This window comes from Mycetomoellerius zeteki, unplaced genomic scaffold (genome assembly GCF_001594055.1).
Source record: "Mycetomoellerius zeteki isolate Tzet28-1 unplaced genomic scaffold, Tzet1.0 scaffold35, whole genome shotgun sequence".
Classification (NCBI taxonomy): Eukaryota; Metazoa; Arthropoda; class Insecta; order Hymenoptera; family Formicidae; genus Mycetomoellerius; species Mycetomoellerius zeteki.
Window position 1 is genome coordinate 1,916,698 of NW_017257338.1, and position 19,721 is coordinate 1,936,418.

Genomic DNA, 19,721 nt, shown 5'->3' on the forward strand with positions numbered 1-19,721 from the left:
TCTTTCCCTGCTCTTCACTTATACCCCTCGGGCGGTCACTCCAAGTACTCGAAAACCTTCTCCGCGTAGTCTGGAAATATACTTTCATCTTCGAAGAATCTTAAGGATGAACAGAACGTCACGTATCGACGAGAACAAAACCGTGTTCCTGAGCCTCTGAAATAAATAGGGAGATAAGAAAAATTTATCTCAATCTGTACTTATACTCACTCTATATATTTAGATACAAAAAAAATAATAAGATAAATGATTAACAATTTTGTTGCTTTAATGTTGCCGCTATTTATCACTATTCATTTAAATCCAATTTTTCATTTTCTATAGTTAAGCTGTAATTATACCTAATAATAACATAAAAATATTTTTAGCTATGATTAATTATTAAACTGATGGTTTAATTAATAGTGATAATTTTTAATGTTCATAGCTAAAAAAATAATAATTAAAAAAAAACACAATTTTTACATTACCATCTCAGTTTAAGTGAAATTAAGTCTAAATTATAAGTTAACCAGAAAATGAAAAACCAGCTTTAGAATAGTCATATTATCTTTATTAATTATAAAAGTTATCTAATAGTAAAATAACACGAAGATTCTTGTCTCTACTTCTCAACTTTGCAAACATTCTTTCATTACCTATTCTATTTTTTCTTTACAATAACAAAGTAGAAAGACTAGTTATTTACTGTGGTTATAAATGTCGTCTACTGACGTTTTTCTCCGTCGACGGCAAAGCCACCCGTTTCCGCTTCCTTCCTCGCCGTTTCGCTGGCCCTTTCGAGGCGGCTACCTTTCAATTTTCCTTTCTATTGCAGTTTCTCTAACTTGTGCTTCTTTCACTACCATTTTTGTTCTCTTCTTCAGTTCGTTATTAAAACCTTCCTTTACTACGGTACGACTGTTTCACCAGCTCTTTCATTTCACCTCCAGCTCGGAAAGAGTTTGTTTCAACAGACTTTTTCCAAGACACTATTAAGATTCACTGACGGATTTCTTGGAAATATCTCGTTGTCTATCCCGTTGCCTTTTTTCCTTCGCCGGTCATGAGAACCTCTATTGCGCATTTTCCAAAACTTCCATCGCGGGGCTTCCAGGCTTCCATGCTTCTTCGTCCTTTAGTGTCCTGATCCAGAAATATGTTTCGCCATTGCATCCTTTTTCCATCCAGCTCCATCTATTCCCCTCTCGCTCATCACGAAAATCTTTATGGCGTTTCTCAGTCACCGCCTTCTTAGTTTATCCACTATCGAGACCCACGCCACGTTGCATCCTTCGAATCTTCAACCCTCGCCATTGCCTTTGGCCTTTTTACGGCAGCGGTATCAAGGCCCGTGTATTTTTCTCCTCTCGAGGGCTAACGTCCCACGGAAACTGGTTTAACGAGCAGGGCGGGCATGAGCTTTGTTGATGTCGCCGACATTATTACTTCGCGCGTAAAAGTTACCGGATGGGGAATTATGCATTCAAATTATTGTTACTCTCGCAAGTAAACGGGGAAACGAGATCGAACGAAGGGATAAAAGATGTCGTTATCGACTAACGTTTCCGCTCAAAGTAACTTCGAGTTTTCTGCCCGACGTGATACGATACCTATACCAGATATTTCCCATCGGATCTTCGAATATAAACTTGTAATAAGTTTGAAAGAAAAATTCATTCTTCTCTTCAGTATTTCTTTTATTTTCCTCGTAAATTGTAGAGAAAGATAAATTCACGAGTTATTACTAGTACGAATGGTCTCTCTTATTTTTATATATATTATATGTTTATTCAACACGATTGCCCACACAATGTAACGATGTGTTCGTTAACGGTTTGTTTTTAGATGGAAGACGAGGGCAACCACGGCAACGACGACACCAGATGCTTCATTCTATCAACATTGGCTGCTCTGCAGTGGTCTCGAGTAACATGTGTCCTTTGTCGCGCTGCCATGCTGGTTTTCGACAGGTATCCGTTGGTGGACGGCACATTCTTCTTGTCACCCAGACAACATTCGCCTGCTTGCGCTGAGGTATGTTTCTCACCAAAATTTTATGAGTATCGATTTTCTTATCGAAAAAAATAAGACAAATATTTAATTAAGTAACATAAAAATTTTAATGAGTTTAGTATTTTATTCACAAATAAAGCTATCCCAAAGCAATTTAATTAAGAAGATTTAATCGATATGTTTTATTTCATACACTTCGTTTTTACATCGAATGTGTGTTCGGAGAACATTTCAACAATGTCTTGATAAACTAAATAGTAGATACACAGTATCTGTCTGTAACATGTATAAATTACTTCTGCACACTGATTAACAATTTGATTACAAATTTACAGGCAAAACTGTGCGAAACACTAAGATCACAACTTATGTTTTATCGCATTTTTCGTGATCTAACTGCAATGTTTTCATGGTTCTGTATGGAATGGTTTTGCTGAAGTATCTAAAAATAGTAACTAGATACAGATTTGAAAATAATTTTTTGGACATTTAAGTAATTAGATAAAACGTTCAAACTAGTTGCTATAATATCAAAATTTTTGCAGCATTTTTCAGCATGTTTGGGATTCCTACATAATTAATTTGATGGTCCAATAAAATTATTTTTAGATCTGTATCGAGCGAAATATTTAGATACTTCAGCAAAATCGTTCTTTCCATGTGCAAGATTCCAATAGCACGTCCGGTTTTTTTGATATTTTATTCCAGGTGAAGGTCGAAGGTCGCACACAATTTTTGTCAGCTGTGTGCATGAGTTGTTTGGAGGGCAGCGGCGGCCAGCCCGTACGCTGTCGTTTCTGCACCCAGCCGTGGGATGGCTCGAGCTTGGTTCTCGGAACCATGTACAGCTACGATATCTTCGCTGCAATGCCCTGCTGCAGCGAGCGACTCAAGGTAAGCTCTAAATTCGTGACTAGTCGACCCAGTCGAACTTTGACCCTTTAAACAGTTGATCCCCTTTGAGTGTTAATACAGCATCGCGGGTAGTGTGCTCTTATATTGTGTAAAAAAATTTTTTTTTTTTAAATTTTAACGCTATAATATCTATACAGTTGTAATTATTGGAATAGAAGACTCTAAATTATCTTTCAATTTGTTTTACACTTACTTATTTCTCTCAATTTAATATTGATGTAAATTACGACAGTATTATATTGATATTTATTTTACCTCTTTGTTATTTTTCTTCAAATTAATGATTTCGAGATAAATTATTGCATAGTTTGTGAATGTAGGATATAATATAATACGAACTTACAATACGTAGCAAATTAGACGAAGTTGTATGCTCGTTCTATCGCGCCGATTCGTTACGCCCGCCCGCAACGAAGGGAACACGTCACGAAATGAACGCACCGTCGTCCGATTTTCGTTCCAGTGCAACAGCTGCCAGAAACCCCTGATCTACCCTCATCAGCGACTGAACTTCTACTCGGATTACAGCCGCGTCTTTGGCTGCCCACACTGCAGGACGGTCGACGCCCACTTTGTGAAACCGCTCTCGGCCTGCTTCACCCGCGAGCAGTTTCAGCTCTACAGCCAGTGGCCGTAACCATTAGAGAACTTAGCGAACCGCCGCCGTATGCGCACGACCGCGGCTGACTTGTATCCTCTCTTTTACAAGTCGATCTCCCTGTTCCGGACGACCGTGCTCTAGAATCCTCCCCTCGCGACCTGTAAGAGACTTGATGATGGCGAACGCGCACGGGGGCCGCGATCCTTCCTGGCGCGTGTTGTCGGCCGGATCCACCGATGTATTAATTCCTATTAACTCGCCAAACACTTTTATTTCGGTCGACAACTGATGTTGTTTCTTCGTAATTCCTTAGGAAACATTTTTTTTTAGCAATCTATTCTATACGATGACGGTACACGCGAGCCCCTTGGCGCATTCCCGTAGTACTAAAATTTAAGATGTTTCTTTTTAACGTCAATTGTAGATTTGTTTGTCTAGATTGATCTTAAGCGGGAGACGTCGAATTATTGACGTTTTCGTTTGACGATGCGCGAGGCGAGACTTGCAAAATTAGTATGCTTTATTTTCCCCATAACGTTGCTCTTTAAGTTTCTTAAGGCATTTATCGTGCGTTTTGCTGTAATAAACGGCAATTAATTTTTTTATTAGTATACACTACGTTTTGACAATTGTGTCATTACAAACGTAGTTCTCTGATATAGGTGAGTTTTAACTAGTAAAATTTTTTTGTTGGAGAAATCTGTGTGTTTCATCATTTATGCACAAAAGTTTTGGGCTACAAGCTGAATCATCTCTTGGACGGTTTCTTTCGGAAACTTCGGGTGACAAGTGTGACAGCTTCGCCGTCTCCCGTTTCGTAATATAGTTGAAATTACTTTAAAGAAAAATAAATACATGAAATAAATTTAGGCGGAGAGAAACGATATTAGACACGGAGAGAAAGGTCGATTCTCTTTATTATAAATGTGTATAAAGAAAAAAAAAGAAAAAGGCTACTTTCTAGGAAAGATTGGGAGGGAAAGAAAGAAGAAATAACTATCGTTTGTTACTTAGATAATCGAGAACACGTTGTTTTTTTTACATTTTATTAGTTTATACGTTTATGGCGGCCATGTTGATTTTGTTTAAGGATATACGACTCATTCGATGGGTTTTCAACGTTGATTCGATTGGGCGCGCGTCGCGACTTTCCGCGATTCAGGACAGGAGAGTTGCTAAGAGACGGACGAAATTCGCGCCGGTCGTAAAGGTAAAAATAAACTCATTGAGAGAAGAAACCAATTGTTTGATACTACCGCTCGTGCTGTGTACACACGGTTTTTTCGTCTAGACGAAAGTGCACGGTTCTCTCGTTTCGCCGATCGTCCCGTCGTCGCTCACTCGAGTATAGGACGATTCTCGCGGAAAGTCGTGATCGTTCGAAGTAGCCAGTGTATATAATATATTAAGTAGGAGAGAAACAAGTGTATTTGGAGAGGAAGAGAACCTCCTTTTTTTCTGGCGATGCTGGTCGTTGCTGTCCACCAATAGCGGCCGTCCCACAAACAGACCGCCCACCGTTCTCAAGGTAGTATAGTCGATCGTGTACCTTTTTTACGTTACTTCGATTTAAAAAAAGTATACTTAATCCGTATGTCGGGAGGTATATTTAGGAGATAATATAATGCCCCGTGTGTGTGATGCGTAACGCGATGAGGATCGTGAAGCTGCGTTGCTACTTTTTCACGCCTTTGCGTAGCATACTTTTATTTTCGTTCGTCTTCATCGGCCATACATCTGATAAAACCAAAAAGTATCGTTTTGTTTACATGTAATATTGACAACAATATGCAGTTTTCATACAAGCGATGCATGTTTTTTTTTAACAATATATGCTACGTGAAAAACTGAGGAAAATTTGTTTGAATTTTATTTTGCTGCACAGTGTTATATATATCAATTCGAAATGCACGAAAATAACACGCTTATAAATAACATTAATTGTAATCTTTTAAAATATTTTTCAAAAACTTAAATTTTCTTTTTGTACATAACATTTTCAGTTATTTGTATGATTGTCTACGAAAAAAGAATAATGTTTATATGTCTAATAGACGTAAATTTCTTTTTTTTTACGTATCATAAGAAATAAATAATATGAAAGAGATCACAAGAAATAAAATGATATTCACTCATTAATTTTTAAAGTAGTCACGCAGTTTCGTTCACGACTCATTGAAGAACCGAAGGAGAATGAGATAAGAAAATAGGGGGGATGAGAAATAAAAAAAATTAAAAAAATTGAAAAATAATGCACAGGAAAATGCGCGATAGCGCTTTGAGTATGTATCAGTTTGAGAAAATCTTCCTTGGACAACCAACATTGGCGAATCAAACACCTGACGCGTTTCCTGTGCGCGATGAATTAAACTCCCGCGTTAATTAATAATTTCTCGCGCGTTTAGTGCCGGAGGCAAGGACGATTTCGTTTGAGTCCTTCTCCGATTGTTTCGTCTCGATCGTACGTTTTCTCAGAGTGCCAAATGAGCAATTGCCAAGGAAAAGCAGCGTTTTAGTATTTCCTCTATCTTTCTTCCTTCTTTTCCAAGTTTCGTTTTCCAATTCATATTTTCGTCGTTCTTTGTCTGACTTTTATCGAATTCGCCACCTTTGACAATGCTGATTAAAAAGCGCAAGTACGGCTGCTCGATCGATGGTGAAAGGAACTTGAATTTCTTTTTCGCAGCACGTGCGATAAAAATTTCGAGCGACGTTGGAAGCATCGAAATGGGCTCAATTATCGCTTTTCAAAATGAGATGAAGTCTGGATTTAGAAAATGGAAGTACCGCTGTTTTAAACATTTCCTTTGCTTCTCTGTGCGAAGTTTTGTCGAGACGTGAGACACAAAATTGGTCTTTATAAAAGAAACCACATTTGCGCATTTTTCAAGGTAAGTGAAACATTCTCTTCAAAATTAACGCGACAGCCAGTTTCGAGCCGTTTCAAGTTCCTCGTACGATCGGAAGCGAGTACGAGAAATTTTCCTTAATGACTTATGACGCGTGTATAATAGATGTGTCGCCTGTACTCCCTACTGCTTTCAATTTTTAATAAGAATCAGCGATGTGCGCTATTACTCGCTCCTGTCGGTTCCTGTCGCAAACAAAAACGAGAAAGGAACTGAGAGGATCAATATAGTTTCAAAGTTATTCACGCGGTTATTATTTATCGTGGTTTTGCACGGATTGACGCGATCACGAGAATTATTTCATTGCGTGGATTCATAATAAATAGAATCACTTAAAGAGAGGCTCCTCGTGTTTACGAAATTTTCCTAAACGCACACTTTCCTGGCTAATTTTCTCGCATTCATTAAATTCATTGATGATAGAAAACTAAAGAATCTTCGAATTTGGGAATTTTGAGAATATTAAAGTGCGAAACGTCCTTTTAGATACAAAACGTATCTTACATTTTTCTACTTTTACTTGATTTACTTTACATTGTTAATGAAAAAATGACGAAAATATGTAATAATACAGAATAACAATTCTGTATACATATATAAGTTTATTAATAATTTAGAACTAATAAATATATAAAGTATCTCAATGTCAATAACTATATAACTAAAGTATTTCACTGAAAATGTGAGGAAAAACTAGTGACCATATAGGAGCCTTTCTACAGAATTTAGGCAATTTTTGGCAACGGCTGATCATGTTGACGTGTCAGCAGCAGGCATAGATTAGGGGCGAAGCCGAGAATATTGCGATTTGGGGAGCACCTTAGTTTTTTGTTTTACCATAATTTCGTGCGCGAATATATGTGGAGACAAACATCCCAGTCGGATTCGAATTTCGAGTCGAACTGGTATCGGAGGATCCTCGGAACGTAGAGAAGCGATGAACTTACGGCAGACAAAAAGAATCGTTGCGAGAGGGGAGGGGAAAAAGGATACCTTTTTCGCTACTGACGATGCCGTAGCAAGCTGCTGTTTTTTTTCTAAGAGGACAGCAGGTGTCTTTATCATCGATCGTGCGTCGACGCACGACGGCGCACTTAGCTCCGTAGTTGATAAGGTTAATGTTACATTAGGCTAATCTTTTTTATTCGGATAATTACTATAGCGATTTTGTACTTTTGCTATTTTCACCAATAACGTGAGTGGAACCGCGCGACGAGAAACTATATATCGGCAATATCTCGCTGCTGCGACCCATTGCGCTGTAAAATCGCCCAACGTTAGCCCGATTCACGAAGATCCGACATAAAAAAATATATTGTACAAAGATACAAGTTGGAAAGCGCTATTTTCCAAGGATTATCATGGAAGAGCAACATTCAGGCAAATATATCCCCCGGTGATTCTCGGTGTCATATCTTTTGATTTGATAGAAACGGCAATCTTTGAAAGACGATATACGCGGAAGATTGTCGGGAAGTTTGACGCTTCGCGGGATTCCTTATACGATATGCTCCACGCAGAGCACAGCACTGTGATATCTTCTTGATCAGACTGACCGGTACGTCATTATGTTAATTGATGCCGAAATGCGGTAAAAAAATGAGATGTATACGTGACAATCCAGTTCAAAAATGAAACAGCAATACGAGCGATACATAAATGAGAAGAGGGGAAAATTTGACTTTGTTAAAATTCAGTGTTACTTCACTGAATGGACGGTTTTGCTGAAATATCTAAAAACTTAGCTATAGCTATAATAGATAAAGATCTAAAAATAATTTTCTTGGACCATCCAAATAATTATGTAGGACGCTCAAACTGATTGCGAGAATGTCTAAACTTTTTGTAGCATTGCTCATCATGCTTGAGTTTTTCTACATAATTATTTTGACGATCCAACAAAATTGTTTTCAGATCTGTATTTATTTAAATTTTTAGATACTTTAACAAAATCGTTCTTTTAGTGTTTTTTCTTAAGAGGCGAGTTTGACTTCAATTACGAATGTCCTGTATCTCAGGAAGCTAGTCATATCCAGCAAATGGACACGTTATGGTCTTCCATAACGACAACTGTTAGTCTGGAACCTCACATAAGCATACCAGTGATTCCGAATGTTTAACCTTCCGGAAACCTATTTGCGCAGCAATCGAAAGATAATCCACTAATAATCCACGCGTCTTCTCGAACGTTGGGAACTCTAAAAAATTCACAGTCATTCAGGCTAACGATAGGCAGTACAAAGGTATTCGCGCTTTACACGAGCCGACATAATTGCAGCATTTCGTGCGTTTCTCGTACGCATGAACTTATCCGTTGAAAATTTCTTCTCGTCGCGTCGTTCGCCAACGTTCAGTGTCGATCTAGTGAACGTTTTGTATATCAGTGTTTTTTATATGGACGACTGGGGTACCAGTGGGGATAGCGATCCTGTCGATAATTTTACCGTTCTTTCGAGATAAGCGGTATTATCGACCAGACATCTGCCTTCCTCACTACCCGAAGGTTTACTAAATAATCGATATATCCCGCGTTTGTGAATTTTATATATAATCCGAATGGCGTTCGCGTGGTACGTTTGTATGGGTCTAGGAGGACAGGGTTGATGGGAGGGAGGGAGGGAGGGAAAGAACTCCGTGATGGAGTAGAGAGGTTACGAATGGTTGAATTATGAATAGAGTTTAGTGTAGAGTCATTACTTGAAAAGAAAAGGTTTGAATCATCGATAAATAGTAAGTTTATATATATAGAACGACAGTTTTCTTGTAGTTAAGATGCCCTTTCGTTTTCGCCGGTCGTTCACCCGGCTTCCAAAGAGAGGAGGATGATATAGGAGAGAAAAGGGACGGGGGGAGGGAAAAGTGAAGGTGAGACTCTGTCCTCGAGCTTTGCCTCGGGGTGCGAAGACGTGCGCAACCCTCCCCACGGACCTCCACCTCGGCGCCGGTCGACTTTGAATCGAGCGGAACTGGGAGAACTCGGCCAAGATCGACGTCGACCTTGAGACAGAAATTCGATCTTGGAGAACATCGCGACGTGCGCCACTCGCGCTGAGCTGCGAGGACGACGCGTGCGTCCTCCCTCCGGAAACTCCATACCGGAAGTGGGCGAGAGAGAAATTCTAGAATCTGAGGAAGATCGCGCCGGTGCAATCGAACGACGTCTTCGAGCAAAATCGGGTAGACGACCGGACGAATCGTCCTAGTGATAAGTTATTGTGTCATATTGTGGATGTCAGAGAACGATTGAGACGAGGGGGAGAGGGAAAATTTTATTACGTACTAATCATAGTAATTATATCGGTTGTTCATCGGAATCCTTTCACGCGGCCTTGACGTGGCCACAGGACGTGAGGGAACGATTTTCTCGTCGGTCAAAGTTCGTTTAAATAATTCGATATATGAAATAAATGAATAGATGAAGAAATATATATATATGAAAATATATATATAGATAGATATATATATTATATGAAAAATGAATAATACGTACGTTTAAGAATCATCAATTTTTGTCTCTTTAGCGAATAAGGGTCTTTACAGCTGTGCTAGACAACTATAGGTATATATATATCGAAATATATGTATATATAAATCTATATATACGTACGTTCTCACGTGTACGTCGCAGATATGTGCGAAACAACGTATACGGGCTCCTTAGAAATGTACCGAGAAAAAGGAATCACACACGCACATTCTGATCACATATATGCAACCGCACGCGTTAAATAAATCACAGGAAAATCACAAATGCGCATTCTACGGTATCGACGATGAGACACGAGGGGCAAGTTTGTTTCACTTTCTCAAATCATAAATCGCAAAAGTATGAACAGTGGGATTGTAAATGACCTCATCTGATGACACATAGAGATCGTACATCATAATATCTGCTGTTATCGAGATGATAACGGGAAAGATAAATATCAAGTATCCCGGACGTTATAAATATCAAATGGCTGGAACCATTGGCGAGGCAAGTTTACTCTATAATGATGGGCGCCGATATTTCATCTCAAATATTTATTCGGTGAGCGTATAAGAGCCGAGATTCGCTATGACGTTGAGATAGAAAAGATGATAGCCTAAACAAAGTAGTTCGCAGGTTGTACTTCATTGGGCAAGTATATTATACAGAATTCGAAACACAAAAATCTATGTGAAGTATCGAATGACTAACGCTTTGATCAAATCATAAACTTACTTTGTTGACTTTGATTTTTATGCGCGCCGTACCATTTTAAGCCCATGGCACATACAAAAACGTAAGATCGTAAGACGTAATCAGTAAGCGAGTTGGCCAATCACGGTAGAGACCGTAAGGCCAGTAGCGAATCCAATGTTACGATTTCCTTACTGTTTAAGTCTTATGGTCTTACGTTTTTGTATGTGTCATGGGCTTTAGAGCAACATGCGTCCGCTTGTGAAAATCGCCTCGTGATCTCTCGTCATAGTCATATGCGATACGCCGTGGTCACGCACGCGTTAATACACACCTACACGTACATGAACACACGTTTCTAACAGCGTCTTTATTAGTCGCAATTATTGCAGCAAATCGGGAGGATGACAAGCAGTCGTCACAATCGTGCAGCGGAGCAGTTCTTTATTTCCATAATATTCGACTCTCAAACGCGTCACGATAAAAGCTCGGGCACGAAACTTCTGATTCGGCTTTCCTTTTTTTCTATTACAAGTTTCTTGCAGCATTATTTACGCGAGCGTACTCGAGGGTACGCGAAATGGTGATAATTTTTTGTGATCGATAGGAAGGAGGCCCAACACTCCGTGGTAGAATCGTATGAGCGATCTTCCTTCTGCCGATCAATTTCGGCACATAGATTTGATTCCAGACGATACGTTTAATTTTTTTAAGAAATTAATATTAAAATCAAACAATTATTTTTATGTTGATTAAAATGAAATATTTTTTTCACACAACTTGACTCACATTTCTTTTAAAATAAATGCATACATATTTCTTTGATATACAAGCATTTGTATTTTATTTGACATTTCTATTTAGCGTTATATAGTTAACGAATCGTCCGGATTCGAATTCATTAAGGGGTGTCCAAAATGTCTCCAAGAGCAGACTTCTTAGTTTTTTTAATGCACTGAATCGCCTCAGTGACTTCTATAGAATTCTTGCGCTTTTCTTCAATTTAATAGCTCGTTCCTCAGTTAATCAGATATTTTCTTCTTTTACTTCGCGTACAGAGCGTAGATCAAGAGCAATGTTTGAGATTTTGTTTTGTGCTTCTAATGTGGTAAGGATTGATAAGCGAACACGTAAATACATTAGATACATAGATATATACGTGCGTATGCTATATCAATGCGCAATACGTTAAGTACACATATAGTTAACCGTGTAACTATTACCTACGTACCGTATTAGAGGAAGATCGCGCGAACATTTATTGCGTTGAGAACAATATCGCAGTTTTTCCGTTTTGTTTATATTATTAGATATACGTATTATTTGAAAAGCAGTTATATTTAAACCCCCTGGCGTTCCAATGGCTCCGCGCTGAAAACCGTCTCTTCGAACTTAACCCGAGTGTTACAGTTACCATACCGCTCAATCAGGATGTCGAGGGTGCGGTTTTAGAGCGGGGAACATTGATCTTCAGAATTAAATTCCATGTTTCGCGCACGTTAACCGTCACCAATCGACGAAGCCAAAAAAAGAAGACTTGCCGGCAGGCGAGGGTGGTCTTCGTGGTGGTTAACGCGCCTTTCGACCTGTAATAGCTTGATTGTGATGTTAATTCGTTAATGAACGTTAACTCGTGTATACCATATTCTCGAATCTCGGCTAGTCGCGCGGATACGAGCCGGCTTCTTAGATTCGCACGAAGTCTGATACGCTCATGGTGGAAGAAAGCTCAGGTCTGCCAGTACTCATACATATTTCTAATTACCCAATGAGAATAATAAATACTTGTTCTCATTTCTATTTAACCAATGAGAATTGCATGCCAGATACCATCATCTTGCCGCGATGATTTGAATCGGCATCACGTCGTATTATTCTTTTACTTAAATATGTGTGCTTATATTAATTTAGTCTATTCTGCGTGAGAACTACATCAGGTTTTAAAATGCTCTTTTTGGCAGTGTATAGTCTATAAATGTGTCTATTTGAATATGGTAGTATTTGGCATTGGCGCAAAATTGTATGAAATTTGTTTCGAGAACAGAACCTGGGTTTCTTCCACCATGGGTACATTCATGCTCAAGATTACACCTGATTCTATGCATAATCTGAGCACACGAAGTCGGTCGTGCTGTGCGATAGCACGAATTCTTCTCTCCTGTTTTACAGGTTAAATATACTTTCAGACGCAGAAAGAGAAAGATACAGAAATAGAGGGAGAGGAATATATACGATGGAAAGGGAGTTATATATGTAGGAATGCGGATTTAGGGAATCGAATCGCGGCATCTAGCCTGCTCGACAAACGCTACATTCTTATCGAAAGACGTACAAAGTGAGAAGAATGGATCGAGACGATACGTATGGCGCTCATTTCGCGCTCTATTTAAAGACGCTGGATTTACGCGAGAGACGAGAGAAAGAGATAGTGACGCTGCTCGCGGACATGGAACGCGAGCGTGGAGGGATTCGCGTCGGAAGCGAACGTCGGTATCGAAGGGGGAAATGATCGCGCGGAATTCCACAGAATTCGTACTCCGCGTCTCTCCGAGTTCCCGATTAAGTTTCACAGAATACAAAATCTCGTAGTGTCTCCTCGTCCCCCGACGATAAACGTCGACATTCAATGGATTTATCGAATTCCATCTTGTCCATCTTCCTCTTCCCATCTACCCCCAACCCCTCCGCATCCGTTCCCACCTCCGTCGCTAATCCTGTAAGTGATGTAATTAATGTACGTTGCCTAATGATTGTTATACTGAAACGTTAGAACGACGAAGAAATTTTATCGAGTGCGCTACTGGAGAGCGGTTTTGTTTTTCTCACGTCGGCGACTAGCATGCACACCATGTCCATCGATCGCGCTGGTCTCTCCACCGTCAACTGCTTTCGCGAGAACCGTTTTACTTAGAGGTTCTCGCGACGTGGGAGATCAAAGGGTGTTCCGGCGAGTCCGGACATCCCTAAGAGAAAAGGATGCGTTCGTGAGACAAGGAAGAGAGGGCATCGTTCGCCGACGTCATAAATAGTACACACACCGGCTGTCTTTCACGTTCTACGATTGAAGGAGCCGAGCTCTCGATCCCCCGAGGAGAGATTCGCGAACAATTACTGCAAGATAATTGTTGATAACGCGGCGAAGAAACGCTGCTGTTAAAACGCGAATGGTGGAAAAGTAACGCGTTTTAAGTGGGAGGCAGAACGCTTTAGCTCAAGTGGGTCTCTATCAAGAAGTGGCCGAAATTTTTTGCGGGATTTTTCAAACGAATGCTGGGGGCTCGGCCGTAATCGAGTCGATTGGATACGTTGGCCAAGGTACAAATGTACATAGGAGCATAATCTTGTTATTAACGTATAACGCTACCATCTCGCCTCTGCGTGTCTCTCTGAGCTACAATTCAAAGATATCGTAAAGTTGAATATGTGGGGAAGATGGATTCTCTTAATTAATAGCGTTTGCGACATTATTATTTTATACTGTAGCGATGAGTTCAGTATCCTACATTACGTAACATTTTTTTATATTCGTATTCTCTTTCTCTGCATATGATCTCGTCGTATTGAAAATTCTGTGTACTATACTTTTACCAAATATAGGACTGAACAACCAAATCATTTAATCGTGTATTTCCTTTTATTTAAGTCTGTGAAGTATTTGTGATGAATTCGAGAGATTTCTCTTTGCTCAAAAGAGTTTGTTTAAATTGACTCTTGTAATATTAGAAACCAAACGATGTCTTGGTACAAGTTTAGGTATGTCGTATCCGTCTATTTTTTCACCTAATAAAATGTTTCAAAAAATCTCTAAAAGTTAACAAATATACTTTCAACTTTCTAAAACAATTAAACTCCACACACACACACACACATGTTGAAAAATAATAAAATATAATACTCTCTAAATCTGAATCAGTGGATAGTCACTGATTACCCAGTGTCGTACTTGGCACTGGATAATCAGCAAAGTTCAACTAAAAAAGAAAAAAGTTTGAGCATTAAATAATTAAAATATTGATATTTGCATATTAATTTCAATCTTCGATACTATATCCAATATAATCATTGAATTTATGCACTAAAACAAGGTTAGCTGGGTTAGGAATTTCACATTTCATTCAATGATTACCAGTGGCATACTTGGCACTGATATCACTGATTATCCACTGATTCAGATTTAGAGAGAACATAATTCAATTTGTTGAATTTGCGAAAAATTTACACGAAAGGAGTCGGATACGAAATACTCAGAATTGTAAAGTACTGTAAAGGTAAAATGCATAATGATGTGCCAACGAATTATTTAGAATGCAGCAGGTGGGAGAGATACAACTCGCGACGGAGGTGTTATCCTATCAGTTGAGTTGATGCTGACGTTTTAGTCGGTCCAATTTGTCAAGGATTCGCGTTCTTAGTCTGAGCTCATCGCTTTGGTATCGCGCGATGTCGGCGCTTGGCCTAAAACGATCCCATTGACATATGTCCGCTGATGGAACAAACGTGGAGGACACGCGGAGACGGGGGAACGAAAGTGAAGGACGAAAACATGAATAAAAAGCAAATCGATACGCAGGATTGCGACATTTGACGGAAGTGATAAAGACAATTGGTTTACGGCTCGGCGTATTGGGCGTATTTCCCGAGAATCAATTTCTCGATCGCAACTCCCACATCCCCTTTCTTCTTTTTTCCCTTCCCATCGTCTTTCTCTCGCGAGCCGTGAGCCAATCGAAACTTCAGAGATTTCAGAAAACAGATCGACGATAAATCACGCACGAGCGCACTGCGAAATCGCAACTTCGTAATCAACGACGGATAGTCGCGCACTTCTAAGACAAAATCGGTTTTCTTTCCTTTTATTTTTGTCTTCTTTTTTTTGTAACATTATTGGATTCTTCATGCAGCTTGCCGCGAAAGATTACGCGTGGGCGGTACACGCATTGTCTTTCGCGCACAAGCTCGCTGCGAGGACGCGCGGACAATACGCGTAATTAAGAATTTAACGGGATACACATTAATCGCTAGTTCGTAGGTTCCCCCTTCCCTCCCGTTATACCAAAAGTACCCGTTTGCAACCAATTTCCTTAGGGTGTTAACCGATGTCTGAATGGTGTGTGGATGTGCTACTCCCTATTCGTGCATTTAATCGCACTTGTAGCGTATATATATACATATAAAATACACGTATATATGTATACCCCTTTAAGCCCACCCCGTATAACCTCCGAGTCAGTAGACTTATATAAAGCGTCATGTGTGTAAACAGCGTCGTGTCGAATAAGTAGTCTTTGCTGGAGAGCCATTCGCGCCCGTCGTCTTGATCACGAGGACCCCCCGGTACGCTAATAGGTAACAGGTGCGCGTGATGGATCTTTGATTAAGCCCGGTGACAACTTTCCAAGTTCTCCTGCAGACGAGTCGTTATTCGACTCGATGCAGAAAAGTTTCGCTTTCGGTCTTAAATCGGACATCCGCATGCGAAGTGGATGGATCGCCACGATCGGGAATAACGTGCTGGATTTTTTTCTAGCATAGTCGGCGCTCTTTTACGTACGACTTGCGCGAATGGTACCATTTTAAATAACTCACGTTTAGCCCTCCGATATACGCTTCGCGGGCTGTTGCGAAGTACACGGCGCAATTGATTTATAAATATACTGATCCCAAGGCAAATAACGGCATAAAACAACGTCGACGATAACGAATGTATGTTCTTCATTGTATACGTACATAAGGTACCCGCGTAAGACTGCGACGTACATTTCTTGTCGTCTTTAAGAAGGGAAGATCCGCCGCTGTCACTGTAAATCAACACCAATCACGACGGTAATGCCGACCCGACTACGGCGAACTTCGTAATATTTGCGTCTTTACAATTAGTATAGTTAGCGGACACGCGAAGATAAAGGGAAAAAGGAAAAAAGAAAAAAGAAACCGCAAAACGAAATTTGGCCGAGAGAAAGAGAGAGAGAGAGAGAGAGAGAGAGAGAGAGAGATCGCGCGAATTGATCGACATACGCTCTCGTAGTCGTCGCGCTTTTAGTGGGGGCTAAGTTCACGGTGGATCTTAAGGGTAGACTTCTTTTTTACAAAATGAAAATTAAAAAAAAAACGGTGCGTTCCTCGAGCGAACGCGGATCAGGCGCTAAAAATTAAGATTCTCGATATAAGTTTCTTAGAGGTAATTCGGGCATTTTTATTCGGCTGTGTTATAAAAAAAATTAATACGCGAAGGAGCGATTTTAGATTCGGTAAGATCTCATAAATTTAGATGAATAATTTTTGTACCCTATTTTTTTAAGCGATCGGTACGTCGATCACGCGAAGACGGAGAGAAGGGTCGTGTGGAAAATTAACACGGTAGTATTTATCAAAATTAAGACATTGTTAAGTTTAGTTTAAGGCAAGCAATTCGTCGGCAATTTCGGAAACGCGCAACGCTATGTTAGTATCGAGTAGATATCGAGAAGGGTTCGGAAGTAATCGAAGATTCGCCTCTGCTTAGCCCTTCTGATACGGATAGAGATCGGTAAACCTTCCGTAACAAGGGATAAAGAACAGAAAACGTAAACTGAATAAAAGTCGAACAAAAATAGAGCGCTACGAGATCGACGATCGTGCCGCATCGAAACGATCTTCTGAGAAAGCTAGTCCCTGCCCGATGATCCGCTCAGGCACGATCGATCGCGAAGCTTCGCGTCGTCGCGAACGCGAGACACTCGAACGTAACCGTGCAGGGTGTGTCGTCGATGTAACCTTGATAAGTAATCCCGTATAGATATATAGAGTATGCTCCTCTATAATCACACTTTGATCCGCCCTCGTGTCGGAACGAGGACGCGGCAAGACCTCATTCGGAGGCCGCGCGTAGTTTTAGACACTTAGCCGTATTACTTAGTTATTAAGCGAATCGAGAGGAGAGAAACCGATCGGACGGCAGGCATGGAAGCGATCCAAAAAAAAAGAAATCATAGTAGACACAAGCATTTTGCGATGCAAAAGCGAATAATCATGCTGGTAGTGCGGACCAAACGGGACAACCGAACGGGAAGTTTGTGGAAAGGGGTGAAAGGTGACGAAAAGTCTGGTGTTTTTCTACGGAAGGAAGCGAAAGAAAGAGAGAAAAAGAGAGAGAGAGATAAAAAGAGAGAGGGAAGTGAAGTGGACGCGTAAAAAGAAATTGCCGCTCTCCATCGGAAATCAACGTCCGATATTATTTGTAGTGCAGAGATTAAACTTATAATAGAGTTTAAGGCACAGCGAGGACTTCTGACGACTGCGCGTGCACTTCGAGACTTTTTTTATTTCTTCTTTCTTACGTACACATACATGATATTGCATTATGTCTTATTTCTTTTTTTATATCGAACAAAGATTACAAAGAAATTTTCATAATTTTTTAAAATTGTGATCCAAAGAAAGCTCATAATTCCAAAAATTATCAAATATTATCGTGAAACTAAATAGCAAAAATTTTTGCGTACTTTGAAGAAAGTCGATGATAAAGCTTACGATTGGCTTATTTGTAATACAATTTCATAATCGTGAAATAGAACGTGAGATAAAATAAAATAAAATTAATCGCGCTATTCTCTCTTATTTATCATTTTGTTATTCGATTATCTGCTTCATAATCATTGTATTTTACGACGAATGTCGTCCACGGAAATCAGATTTGTTCGTGTTTTCTCGAAGTCGTTACTGTGACGAACCGTAATTGGCTACGCGTTTGACGGATATACAGCTAGTGAACACTTAAGGACAGTCTAACGTTTCTTTACCGTATCGCTGTCGACTTCGTCGTCATTGGAGTCCCGGTTAACGAGTGAATTCTTTCCATTCCGCGTGCAATCGAGACTTCGAACGACGTAAACGTCCCTGTCTTATGGAACATCGCACACCAGACTTCTTTCCGATTTCCTGTTTTATCTCCCATCGCGGACGTTCAGATCTATTTCTTTTTTTCCCGAGGGCGGTGAGAGGAGAAAAGAAAAAGAGAGGAAGGACGGAGAGGAAAAAGAGAAGCGAGATGGCTACGAACGATAAAAAAGATGAAAAGAACGAAAGAAACAGTGAATTGCGATAGCCTTTCCATGTCTTACTGCCCTGCCCTATGACTCTCGTTCGCCTTCCTATGATTTTCGGTCGAGAAGAGAGAAAAAAAAATGAAAAAAAGAGGGCGAAACAATCAGAAAAACGAACAATTGGCGATATCACACTGAGCGACGAGCGCGGATTCACGCGAGCTTTTGGAATTCGTGACCGATGGATGTCGGTGATCTATGCGAATTTTTACCGTAAATAGGAAGGCAACGAGGGGGAGGGAAACGTTGAAGCTGAGGTCGCGCGAGGTCGGAGCTTTTTTCGATGGAAACTTACAAAAGGCGGTCGTAACGACGGTTTTGGGTAATATTATACATACATATATACGCACATAATGAATATATACGTGTACACGTACATATAATAGCGTGATAGCGATAACGGTAAATACATATTACATATTACCACTAGCGGTGTACGGTTTGATCGAAGAAATTTGACGGGGTTTAGAATCGCTCACGGTTAACCAGTCCTTTTCGCAAATAGAAAAGGGGACTCCTTTTTAGACGTCGTAGTTCGTATCAAATCCTATCTGTAGGTACGTTTGCACGTGGTAAACATATATATACACACGCGTATACTTATGCATTAATGGAGCTATTTCCCATTCTCGTGTAGCTTACAAGGGGACCTCTCGAGGTGTCAAATTCTGATTTTAATGAAACTTTGTGAAACTTGTAGCTTACATAAAGAGATGAATTTAGAAAATATCAGTTGCGGCTAAAAAACGGTTTGAAGGGGTGATTTCACCTCTTTATGTTTCATTCATCTCTTTATGTAAGCTACAAGTTCACAAAGTTTCATTAAAATCAGAATTTGACACCTCGAGAGGGGTTCCCTTGTTAGTCGGAGTCACGATGGGATCGCGTCGCGACTTCGTAAAGAGTCCGCGCATTCTTCCATCGCTAAAATGGTAAATACAGATTGGCAGATGGAACTCGCGAGCAAGGCTACGTGAACGCAATCGTGACTCAGTTTAGCGGTCGTGAATGAGAGAAGAGTGATTGTGCGGTTTGCAAGGATCTTTAACCATCGCCTG

The 19,721-nt window shown here is 40.1% G+C and overlaps 1 protein-coding gene and 1 long non-coding RNA gene across 4 annotated transcripts in view; one reads left to right on the forward strand and one right to left on the reverse strand.

Moving 5' to 3' along the window:
- The window catches only part of LOC108725531 (headcase protein), a 153,796-nt gene extending 149,343 nt beyond the window's left edge, over positions 1–4,453 (forward strand). For all 3 annotated transcript variants that reach the window (XM_018452585.1, XM_018452586.1, XM_018452587.1), the window contains 3 exons: positions 1,828–2,016; positions 2,704–2,889; positions 3,374–4,453. In XM_018452585.1, coding sequence (XP_018308087.1) covers positions 1,828–2,016; positions 2,704–2,889; positions 3,374–3,547 — 549 coding nt within the window. In that variant the 3' untranslated portion in view covers positions 3,548–4,453. The remainder of the gene's footprint in view (positions 1–1,827; positions 2,017–2,703; positions 2,890–3,373) is intronic.
- LOC108725532 (uncharacterized) overlaps positions 1–17,933 on the reverse strand; it is a 21,311-nt gene extending 3,378 nt beyond the window's left edge. The window contains exons 1-2 of the long non-coding RNA XR_001936754.1: positions 16,214–17,933; positions 12,157–12,160 (exon numbers count right to left, since the gene is read on the reverse strand). This is a non-coding gene — a long non-coding RNA (uncharacterized lncRNA). The remainder of the gene's footprint in view (positions 1–12,156; positions 12,161–16,213) is intronic.
- Positions 17,934–19,721: the final 1,788 nt, after the last annotated feature.